Raw genomic sequence first — 12,874 nt, 5'->3', positions numbered from 1 at the left:
AGGAGTAGTTTCTGAGCACAGAGCCAGAAGTAAACCTTGAGATAACTGGTGCAGACAGCCCCGCCCACACCCCACAGAACAGAAAGGGTTTAAAATACCTACAATTAGTTCTTCATACTGAAAATGTACTTGCTATATATTTGCTATATATTTTAGCCCTATCCATACTCAACATAACTCTTTTTAAACAAAAAATAGGGACGAGGGAAGAGGGTCACATCTAGTGGTTCTCAGAGCTTACTCTGGCTCTACATTCAGGAATCACTCTTGACCGTACTCTCTAGCCCCTAATACTTTTTAAAAGCTAATTAAAAACAGAAAGAAGGCAAATGGTTCAATAAGAGACATATATATATATATATTTGCAATATTCCAGAAATGAATTAAAGTAATATTGAAAGGCTCTACAAAAGCAGGTTTGCTGATAGCACTTATTCAACAAACTCTTCAACACTGTGTATTAGGTTAAATTTACTGATGGGTTATAACAAATATATGCTCAATATTCCTACCTTCAAGATCAAATTGTTTAGGGACTGGAGAGATAGTGGAAATATCAACAACTTAATAACCAATGAAGGAAACTAGTTTCTAAAATATATAAGACAGGGATCAAAATAAAGGATCAATTTAAGTAAAGGAGGGCTACAATTTCTAATAAGTACTAAATATCCCTGTATGCACCTTTCATCATAATTTATAACTAAAATAATAGTGAACAACAGGAAAAGTACATGAAATTATTCTCTGGCATAAAATTTGTAACATATACATTATAAGATGAGTATATAAAAATTAATGAAAATAATCATAAATTTTAGACCAATAATTATGAAAACTGTAACAGAAATTAAAAAGGTCATCAGAGATTACTTTGAAAGTCTGTATGCCACGAAACAAGAGAACTAGAAGAAATGGATAAATTCCTGAATTCCTATAATCTCCCAAGGCTGAAAGAAAAAAATATGGAATACCTGAATAGACCCAGTGCTATCACAAAAATTGAAATGGTAATCAAAATTTTCCCAAAAACAAAAGCCCAGGTCCAGAAAGATTCACTAGTGAATTCTTTCAAACCTTTAAAGAGGCCCTATTTCCAGTCCTTTTCAATTTTTTCCAAGAAACTGAAGAAACTGATATGCTCCCAATCAGTTTCTATGAGGTACACAGCACCCTGATAACCAAAAGCAGACAGAAGACACCACAAAAAAAAAAGAAAATCACAGGCCTTTATTCCTGATGAACACAGATGCAAAGATCCTCAACAAAATATTAGAAAATAGAATCCAACGATTCATACCAAAAAAGATCATACACCATGACCAAGCGGGATTCATCCCGGAAATGCAAGGATGGTTTAACATTTGCAAGTCAATCAACGTTATTCATCATATCAATAAAAGAAAAGATAAAAACCATATGATCATATCAATAGATGCAGAGAAAGCATTTGACAATATTCAGTACCCGTTTATGATGAAAACTCTCAGCAAAATGAGAATTGAAGGAACTTATATCAATACAGTCAAAGCCATCTACCACAAGCCCATGGTAAGCATTATTCTCAATAGGGAACAAACTAAAAGCCTTTCAAGATCAGGGACAAGACAAGGATGCCCACTATCTCCATTTCTATTCAATATAGTACTAGAAGGCCTGGCTATAGCAGTTAGGCAGGAAAAAGATATCAAGGGCATCCAGATAGGAAAGGAAGAGCTCAAGCATTCACTATGTGCAGATGACTTGATACAATACTTAGAGAACCCTAAAGTCCACAAGAAGCTCCTAGAAACAATAAATTTGTGTAGTAAAGTGGCAGGTTACAAAATCAATACCCAAAAGTCCGTGGCTTTCCTATAAGCAAATAACGAAAGAGAAAAAAGTGATACTAAAAACAAAAATTCACAACCATGCCTCAGAAAATCTAGTACCTCGGAAACAGCTTTATCAAGGAGGTAAAGGACCTGTACAAAGAAAACTACAAAATACTACTCAGGAAATAAAAGAAGACATAAGGAAATGGAGACACATCCCCTGCTGATGGATTGGGAGAATTAACATTGTCAAAATGGAAATAGTCCCCAAAGCATTATACAGATTCAATGCAGTCCCTATAAGGATACCCATGACATTTTTCAAAGAAATTCATCAAACACTCCTAAAATTCATACAGAATAAATCCCCATGAAGAGATAAAGCAATTCTTGGGAAAAAAGAAGATGGGAGGCATCATCTTCCCCAGCTTCAAACTGTACTACAAAGCAGTAATGATTAAAACAGCCTGGAATTGGAATAAAGACAGATTCACAGACCAGTGGAATAGGGTTGAATATCCTGACACACACCCTCAAATACATAAACCTTTAGTCTTTGATAAGGGAGCAAGAAATACGAAGGTGAACAAGGAAAGTTTCTTTAACAAAAGGTGCTATAAAAACTGGACTGCTACATGCAAAAAAATGGGCTCAGATCTCTACCTAACACCATGCACAAAACTCAGCTCAAGATGGATTAAAGGCCTCAATATCAGACCAAAATTCCTAAGATACATGGAAGAAAAGGTAGGAAAAACCCTCCACGATATTCTAAAGGTATCTTCAAAGATAAAATGTCACTGACTAAGCAAGTGGATAAAACAAATGCAATTACTTTAAACTAAGAAGCTTCTGAACCTCAAAAGAAACAGTGACAAGGTACAAAGACAGCCTTTGGAATAGGAAAGGTTTTTCACCCAATACCCTTCTGATAAGGGGTTAATATCAAAGGTATACAAGGCACTGATTGAATTCTACAAGAAAAAGAACATCCAACCCCATCAGAAATTGAGGTGATGAAATGAACAGGAACTTGTTCAAAGATGAAATTCAAATGGCTAAAAGACACATAAAAAACTGTTCTTCATTACTAATCATCAGGGAGATGCAGATCTAAACAATAATGAGATATCATCTCACACCACAAAGACTGGCACACATCCAAAAGAACAAGAAACTGAGCTCCCATTTGACCCAGCAATACCACTTCTGGGAATATACCCTGGAGGTCCAAAAACACACAGCAGAAATATCTCTGCACTCCTATGCTATGTTCATTGCAGCACTGTACACAACAGTCAAAATCTGAAAACAAGCTGAGTGTCCAAGAATAAATGAATGGATAAAGAACTATGGCACATCTATACAATGGAATACTATGCAGCTGTTAGAAAAAAAATGAAGTCATGAAATTTGCATATAAGTGGATAGACATGGAGAGTATCATGCTGAGTAAAATGAGTCAGAACAAGACAGATACAGAATGACTGTATTCATTTGTGGGGTGTGTGTGTGTGTGTGTGTGTGTGTGTGTGTGTGTGTGTGTACATTAGAAGACTATACAGTGCAAGACCAACATTCACGGCCAGGTAAAACTGGGCCTAGGAAGACAGGATTGGTCAATGTTTGGAGTCAACCACAAGTGTGTGTAGGGGCAGAGGGTAGGTAAGATAGAGAAGAGACCAGTGTTACAATGACAATAATAGCCAGAAATGATCACATTGGACAAGAACTGAGTGTTGAAAGTTGGTAAAGGGATATTCCTGATTACCTTTCAGTATCTGTACTACAAAATATAATGCCCAAAAGGCAGGGAGGAAGGGGGGGGGAAGATAAGAGGAGGGGGAAGTAAAGGAAGGGCACTTGCCTTGTAGAAGGCAAACCAAGTTCAAATCCTGGCAACACATATGTTCCCAAACACTCCCCAGGAGTGATCACTGAGTGATTCCTTCCTGAGTCAGGAGTAAGATCTGAGCACTGTAAGGTGTGGTTCCAAAAGGGGGGAAATAAATAAGTAAATAAATAAATAATTTTTAACATTTTAAATTTTATACATTATTTTATATTAACCACCACAATTAAAAAGGGAAAACAATGCACAGAATACTTAGAGGCAAAGGAATGGGCACAAAGAGAAAAGACTCTAAACAAGGAGTTGGAAAGAAAGTGGAGGAATATAGGCAGACAGAACAACTGCAAGATCTTTAAAGTGAACTAATAAACCATTCAAGAACTAAAAGTTCTTTACGACTCAGACACACAAAGCAAGGATGAAAGTAGTTAACAGACGAAAAGTACGGACAGGTCCTAATCAAAAATGAATTTACAAGCCATGTTAAAAGATTTCAATTTTTCAGCCTAGGATGTAGGTCAGTGGTACATGCTTCACATGAATAAGGCTCTGGAATCAATCCCCAACACACACACACACACACATACACACACACACACACACACACACATGCACGCACGCAAAATTGTTTTTTAATATTATCCTAAAAACAATGGAAAGTTTCTGAATGGTTTAAAGTAAGGAAATAACAGTGGTTAATGTTTGGGAATGATCATTCTTTAAACATCGTCCAGGATTTTCTTTCTAATGTCCTCAAATAATTAAATTATAAATTATAAGATGATTTGTCCCCAAAAAGAAGAAAATAAATATAATTTACATAAGACAAAAAATTACATTAAAATAGTAATTAATGCATTTCCATTCTACAACAAATGAAGATCAAATAATCTGAAACATGAATTCAATATGAATTCTCTATAGCAATTCGGTAAAATCTGTCAATAAACAGAAAACAGAGATCAAATTTTCCTTAAATAAAGTAATACTGAAGCATTTATTCAGCTGTCAGGAAGGAAAGATAAAAGCATTCCTTGTCTTCATCTCTCATTAACCTTAACACAAAAAGTGAGTGAATTTCAGCTATAAAGTTCAATAAATATTCTACAATATATAATAATTACAGTATATTTTTCAGCTCCTAAATGTTAGCTTTTCATTTGCTCTTGAAGAGCATCATATATCATTTTATATACGTAGAATAAGACTGTTTTCAAACTTACCTTAGTCTCAACATATTATTTTTAAAAAGAATATTTATGGGAAAAATAAGAGTTTTAATTTGTTTTTAGTCTCTTGACAGCTCCAAAGAAAGGTTTTGAAGTTTTGACTAATAAATTATTTATTTGTGAAGATTTAATGGTTGGAAAACCCTTACCAACAGTACAGCTGTCTTCAAGTACCACATCAACATTTCTGTCTCTGTACTCAACCCTGAAGTCTAGCATACGGGGTTGCCTTTCAACAATTTGCCTAGATGGCATTACTGGTCGAAATGCTGAAGAGGAAGAGGGCGCTGAAGCTGGAGGTGGGTGACTTGTAGGATCAAATGCAGGTCCTGGTATAGTCTCACCTCCATAGTCACTGAAATATTGACAAAAGAAGCATTATCGTTAAACAAATCATTAAAGACATTAAGAACCCTCTCCACATTCAACCTATCTTTTTCTTCCTATCAAGTTTACCTACTTATGTGCATCAAAGCTTAACGATTTCTACCTCTTCCATGAAAGCTATGATAGTGAATAACACAGTTCCCTACCAATCACACCTGCTTTTTTATGTTAGAAGATTAGATATTTATCATATCAATCAACATTTATATTTTACCTTATATTATTATGATATTAACAAAACATCACTGAATATATCTCCATCTCTCCTTTGTAATGGGGGGTTGTGCAGGGGATATACAACAGGCAGAGGTCACTCTTAATGGTACTCAGAGAAAACTGGCAATAGTCAGGACCATATGTAGTGCTAGAGATCAAACCAGAGGTTGGCTGCATGCAGGGCAGGCCTTTTCTAAAGTCAGTTAAAGTTAAGATGCTATTTTGTAAGAAATGGAATGAGATTATAAAATGTGGAATGATAATATATAAATGACTTCAAATTGGGGTTAAAATCTTCAGCCTCTGGAGTACTGCTAAGCCTCTTTTATAGGTAGAATCAGTTCCTCCTCCCATGACTAAAAAGATTACCCTCCTCTTGCTTGAAAACTGTTAATACTCTCACTGAGTCAGCTGACCTGAAAGGTAATGCCTAATCTCAAAATCTTCCACAACCATCATCACTTACAGCCATTAAAATCAAAGCTACGCATACTCTATAAAAATAAATATAAGTTTTACTGAGTTGATAACTTATACCTTATCAAAATAGTAAGACTGAGAAACTGTAACAGCAAAACTCTACGGAATTGGTAGCACTGTCTGTCTGTAGCACTGTCCTCCCACTGTTCATTGATTTGCTCGAGCAGGCACCAGTAACATCTCCATTGTGAGACTTGTTGTTACTGTTTTTGGCATATCGAATACAACACAGGGAACTTGCCAGGCTCTGCCATGCGGGCGGGTTACTTTCAGCAGCTTGCCGGGCTCTCCAAGAGGAATAGAGAAATCGAACCCCGGATCAGCCACATGCAAGGCAAATGCCCTTCCCGCTATGCAATCGCTCCAGCCCACAGAATAGGTACCAAAATCAAATTTTGGATAGGGCAAAATGTAACAGATTTGCATAAGCAACTAAAATACACCTGGCAGTAGTTTGGTGACTAAATGAAGCTTAAACTCCAAAGGAATCTAAATTTAGTAAGAATGAAATGGCAACGGGAGGTATGGTGCCGCCAGCAGGTCAATCTGTACCTGTGAGGAGAGTGCATCAGCTGCCTGATGGTGCCTTCAGACTTCCAGATACCCCAAAATTGCCGCTGTGCCTTTAGCCAGACCCCAAAAACTTGGGGCAAAGTTTACCAAAAAAGTAAACGGCCAAAAGTTAGGTATGTGGGAAACACACCCACAAACCACCTCTGGCTCAGCTGTATAATTGAAGGCATGGCCTCTCTGGTTCCTGACTGAACTGCTTAATGGCCATGATCCCAGAGAGTCAGAAATAAATCTCGAAACCCAGTGGATTTTGGCAGAAATGCGTCCGGTCCCTGCAATAGGTTACCGATGCTGGGCCAAACCAGGTGGGAATAGGTTTGTGCCTTGGCCTGTTCCCCCCAGCGGCCACCATCCTCCAGAGGCCACTGAAAAGTCACATTTGGGCCCGCAGTGATGAGACACGCAGGGCCTCAATGGATAGGGGTGTAGCCGGTCCTGTCCTCCCCACTGCAACGAGACCCCCAAGTCATCGCCCACGAACGGCCAGCCTCTGGCTCCTGATCAAGCTGCTTAATGGCCATGGTTCCAGAGACTCAGAAACAAATCTCAAAACCCAATGGCTTTTGGCAGAAATGCAACCGGTCCCTGCAGTAGGTTACCAATGCTGGGCCAACCCAGGTGAGAATAGGTATCGTGCCTTGGCCTGTTCCCCCTGGCGACCCAGTGGCCGCCATCCTCCAGGCCACTGGACAGTCAGGTTTGGGTCCGCAGTGATGAGACATGCAGGGCCTCACGGGATGGGTGTGGAGCCGGTCCTGTCCTCCCCACCCCAACAAGTCCCCAAGTCATCGCCCACGAACGGCCTCTCTGGCTCCTGATCAAGCTGCTTAATGGCCAAGGTTCCAGAGACTCAGAAACAAATCTCAAAACCCAGTATCTTTTGGCAGAAATGAGTCCGGTACCTGCAGTAGGTTATCAGCACTGGGCCAACCCAGGTGGGAATAGGTTTTGTGCCTTGGCCTGTCCCCCATGGCAGCCCACTGGTCGCCATCCTCCAGAGGCCATTCGACAGTCAGGTGTGGGCCCACAGTGACGAGACACGTGGGGCTTCACGGGATGGGGGTGGAGCTGGCCCTTTCTTCTCCACCCCAACAAGACCTCGAGTCGCCACCCACAAATGGCCTCTATGGCTCCCTATCAAGTTGCTTAACAGCCATGATCCCAGAGACTCAGAAACAAATCTTGAAACCCAGCGGCTTTTGGTAGAAATGCGTCTGGACCTCTCAGTAGGTTACTGTCGCCGGGCCACCCCAGGGGGGAAAGGGTGTTGTCCCTCCGCCTGCTTCCCCCCGCGGCACAGTGGCCGTCATCCTCCAGAGGCCATTGGACAGTCAGTTTGGGCCCGCAGTGACGAGACATTTTGGGCCTCATGGGATAGGGGTGGAGCCGGTCCTGTCCTCCCTACCCCAAAAAGTCCCCAAGTCATCGCCCATGAATGGCCTCTCTGGCTCCTGATCAAGCTGCTTAATGTCCATGATCCCAGAGACTCAGGAGCAAATCTCAAAACCCAGCAGGTTTTGGCAGAAATCCCTCCAGATTTAAGTTAAAATTTCAGAATTTCAAAATCGCACAGCCACTACTGCAGCCACATGACATCATATGTTATTCATAAGCAGCAATAGAACACAAATTGTCTACTGTTGCCTTTTCAGCAGATCTGAGTGTTGGGGTAAAATCTCAAATAATAATGGTGGGTCTGGTGTCAAAATATTGAATGTGATCAAAGTAGAGAGAGAGTCATGTGGAAATCATCTGCCCACAGGTAGGGGGAGGATGTGAGATGGTATACTGGGGTTGTTGGGGGTGGAGAATGGGCACTGGTGAAGGTATGGGTGTTTCATTGTATGACTGAGACTTAGACCCGAAAGCTTTGTAACTGTTCTCATCATGATTCAATAAATAAAATTATAAAAAATTTTTAAAAAGTAAGGAGTTCATGCACAATTCAATCAGCTAATCAGTGGCTGAATAAATAGCGGTACTCCTACGTTAAAAAAAAATGAAATGGCCAAAATTTCTTGTCATAACACAGAAATTTGGAGATTTTTTAAAATAAAAATCTATAGCACTGTAGCACTGTCCTCCCATTGTTCATCAATTTGCTCGAGTGGGCACCAGTAACATCTCCACTGTGAGACTTGTTACTGTTTTTGGCATATCAAATATGTCACAGGGAGTTTGCCAGGCCTTGCCGTGCAGGCGGGATACTCTGGGTAGCTTGCCAGGCTCTCCAAGAGGGATGGAGGAATACTCAAATAAATTTAATGTTGAACCTTAATACACATATAATCCTTACAGATTATCCATGAGGTTCCGGAATATGTTGCAACAGAACACTGATAAAGATATGAAAAATGGGATCTGCTAGCTTTTAATTTAAAGAGGGGTGCTCCCAAGTAATGCTCAGGGTGACCAGAGCCACAGAAGCACCCCATGTGTTTCTCTGTGCACAGAGCCAGGAGTAAGCCCTGAGCACCATGAGATTTTGTCGAAAGACTCACCCCCCCCCCCCAAAAAAAAAAAATCTGCTTTGCCACGAGCACTGCCAGAATGGTCTGGGTATCTCCAATACTGCAGGGCCTGGCCTGCTGACTGAACAGCGCTTCTGGCTGAGGGACTAAGGGACCAATGAGACCACCAAAAGTTTGTTTTAAAATAAATACTTTGGTGTCACATTAATAGTACATGTTTGATCTGTCTTGTTACAATTTTCCAGGGCATAACCGATATTACAGTGGATAAGGCATTTGCCTTGTATGTGCCCAACCGAGATTCAATCCCTGGTTTCCCAAGCACTGCCAGAAGTAATTTCTGAGTGCAGAGCCAGGAGTAAGCCCTGAGCAAGCTGGGTGTGACCCAAAAAGTCAAAAAATAAATTTTTAAAAAATTTTTCATCCCTAAATATTATTAACCTATAATATGACTCATTGTTCATTTTTGTTAATTTCTTTTGTAAACTCGTGATTCATTTGGAAAAACTGCAGAGAAAACTTAAGCTCTAACTTCAACTAAAAGAGGTGGTTTTTCCCTTAACTCTGCTCTATTAAACAATACAGATTCTTGAAAAGCAAAAAAGAAAAAGCAAAACTTCATCACCTGTCTTAATTTTGCTTCAGTAGTTTCAATTTTGATTCTTTTCTCTCCCCTACTTTTTTGGGAGGGTAGGGAGTAAAGTGGGCCTCCCAAACCTGCTCAGGGAACCACAGGATCACTCACAATGATAAACAACCAACCTAGCCAGAAGTTCAATAATAGATCCTGATGATGCAGTGCTGCTTGTGCCCTCAGGTGTCAGTGACTACCCAGTAGGACTGGGGATGGTGGGACCAAAATCACACCCAGGGATGCTGGAGGGAGTTGGGGCTGTAAAGCTAGGCCCTGATACTATCTCCCCAGGCCCGTTTCAAATTTTAAGTTGAATTTACTTTACTTACTTATTACACATAAAAGTATGTTAAAAGAAAATATGCCCGGGGGTATGGTGCCACCAGCAGGTCAATCTATACCTGTGAGGCAAGTGCATCAGCAGCCTGACTTCAGACTTCCAGATACCCCAAAATTGCTGCTGTGCCTTTGGCCAGACCCCAAAAACTTGGGGCAATGTTTAGCAAGAAAGGAAAAGGCCAAAAGTTAGCTATTTGGGAGACACACCCACAAACCATCTCAGGCTCAGCAATATAACTGGAGGAATGGCCTCTCTGGTTCCTGATAGAACTGCTTAACAGCCATGATCTCAGAGATTCAGAAACAAATCTCAAAACCCAGTGGCTTTTGGCAGAAATGAGTCCGGTCCCTGCAGTAGGTTACCGGCACTGGGCCAACCCAGGTGGGAATAGGTTTTGTGCCTTGGCCTGTTCCTCATGGCAGCCCACTGGCCGCCATCCTCCAGAGGCCATTGGACAGTCAAGTGTGGGCCCACAGTGAGGAGACACGTGGGGCTTCACGGGATGGGGGTGGAGCTGGCCCTTTCCTCTCCACCCCAACAAGACCTCGAGTCGCCACCCACAAATGGCCTCTATGGCTCCCAATCAAGTTGCTTAACAGCCATGATCCCAGAGATTCAGAAACAAATCTTGAAACCCAGCGGCTTTTGGTAGAAATGCGTCTGGACCCCTCAGTAGGTTACTGTCGCCAGGCCACGCCAGGGGGGGAAAGGTGCTGTCCCTCAGCCTGCTCCCCCTTGGCAGCTCGGTGGCCACCATCCACCAGAGGCCATTGGACAGTCAGGCTTGGGCCCGCAGTGATGAGACAAGCAGGACCTCATGGGATGGAGGTGGAGCCTGCCCTTTCCTCCCCACCCCAAGAAGACTCAAGAGTCATCGCCCATAAACAGTCTTTCTGACTCCTGATCAAGCTACTTAACGGCCATGATCCTAGAGACTCAGGAACAAATCTCAAAACCCAGCAGCTTTTGGCAGAAATCCCTCCAGATTTAAGTGTTAAAATTTCGGAATTTCAAAATCACATGGCTACTACTGCAACCACACGACATCATGTTATTCTTAACCAGCAACAGAAAACAAACTGTCTACTGTTGTCTTTTCATGAGTGTTGGGGTAAAATCCCAAATAATAATGGTGTGTCTGCTGTCAAAATATTGAATGTAATAAAAGTAGAGAGAGAGTAATGTGAAAATTATCTGCCCTACAGGCAGGGGGAGGGTCTGGGATGGGGGTATACTGGGGTTTTTGTTGGTGGAGAATGGGCACTGGTGAAGGTATGGGTGTTTCATTGTATGACCGAGACTTAAACCCGAAAGTTTTGTAACTGCTCTTACGGTGATTCAACAAGTAAAATTATCAAAAATGAAAAAAAAAATATGTCTTTTGGATAAAAATACAACTCATTTAAATGTGCATCAGGAAAGAAAATAAAATTTTACTGGTCAAAATGGGGATTCTCAAAACCAGAAATATTTATATATTCTAAAAGCAGAAAAGGTCACAGTTCGAAAACAAGTCCTCTTTAGTATCCTCAATGAATTAAACAATGGGAGAAAAAAAAACCACAATCCATCTAAGTAGGTCATACAATAAATATGTTGATAAATACCACCTACTTATGTCAATAAGGAAAAGGACACTATTAATTCATAAAACTTTTAGAAAACATAGAAACCTGCTCTCTAATAACATGCTTCAACAAAAAGTACTTCCTTTTTATAATTATATACAAAAATAATTTTAAGGGCTCTGCGTAATATGTTGAATAAATAAAATATCATACTGACAATATATACATGCACGTGTTAAATATTTGATTGAATATTTTGTTAATAACTGCATAAATAACACACTTTACATGTCTATTATATTAGAAATATAAAAGTAAAGGCCCTCCCGTTGATCATCGATTTGCTCGAGCGGGCCCAGTAACGTCTCCATTGGAGACTTTGTTGTTACTGTGTCTGGCATATCGAATACTCTCGGTAGCTTGCCGGGCTCTCCGAGAGGGGCGGAGGAATCGAACTCGGGTCAGCCATGTTGGCTGCGTGCAAGGCAAATGCCCTACCGCTGTGCTATCGCTCCAATATACTAATATAAATTAGTCTTGGCATATGAGGCAAACTTGCTTATATGTCTGACTCCATCAATATCATGTTGTATCATCTGGGCCAAGAGACTTCATGCCTTATTGTCTCTACCTGTAATATGAGGGATAATAATATCTGCCTTTACTCATTCATAACTAAAATTAAAATTTTAAAAACAAAGCATGTTATATACATGCATTATATGCCAAATTTTTTTAATGTAAAAAAATTCTTACAATTAGTGTTTGCATTATCTAGCTTAGTGACCTTGACTAATAAATTTTCACTGTATCACTGTCATGCCATTGTTTATCAATTTACTCGAGCGGGCATCAGTAACGTCACCATTCATCCCAATCCTGAGATTTTAGCAGCCTCTCCTTACTCCTCTTTCCTAATGCTGCCGTATTGGAGGCTACCCTGACCCTGAATAAGTTTTTGAAAAATAAAAAATATTTTAAGAACTACTTTAAAATAAAACAAGGTAGATTCCACCACCTACTATATTTATGACCTTGGGAAAGCCTGATCAACTCTATGTCTTAGTTTTCCCCATCTATGAAATATGAACATTATCTCTTAATGTTTGAAATGAAAACAGAATAGGGCAAAACATGTCATCCGTCAAACACAATGACATAAGCATTTTTAATGTTAGTTTTGTCTTAAACTCTTGCGGATATGTATAAACCATACTCCCACTTTAAAATCATGTAAAAACCAGTTCAAGAAAAGCAAAAGATGCGGAGGGTTATGTGGCTAACTAAGTACAGAGAGTAAGTCCTTTACT

At 40.3% G+C, this 12,874-nt stretch overlaps 1 protein-coding gene across 1 annotated transcript in view; it reads right to left on the bottom strand.

Annotated features, from left to right (window-relative positions):
* Nucleotides 1-12,874, bottom strand: part of FAF1 (Fas associated factor 1) — a 431,446-nt gene that overhangs the window by 315,012 nt on the left and 103,560 nt on the right. The window contains exon 4 of the mRNA XM_056122297.1: nucleotides 5,045-5,250. Coding sequence (XP_055978272.1) covers nucleotides 5,045-5,250 — 206 coding nt within the window. The remainder of the gene's footprint in view (nucleotides 1-5,044; nucleotides 5,251-12,874) is intronic.

Source organism: Sorex fumeus, unplaced genomic scaffold, assembly GCF_029834395.1.
Source record: "Sorex fumeus unplaced genomic scaffold, SorFum_2.1 ptg000045l, whole genome shotgun sequence".
Lineage (NCBI taxonomy): Eukaryota > Metazoa > Chordata > Mammalia > Eulipotyphla > Soricidae > Sorex > Sorex fumeus.
Note: the sequence above shows the minus strand (reverse complement) of the source record. Positions and strands in the feature narration are given on the sequence as shown.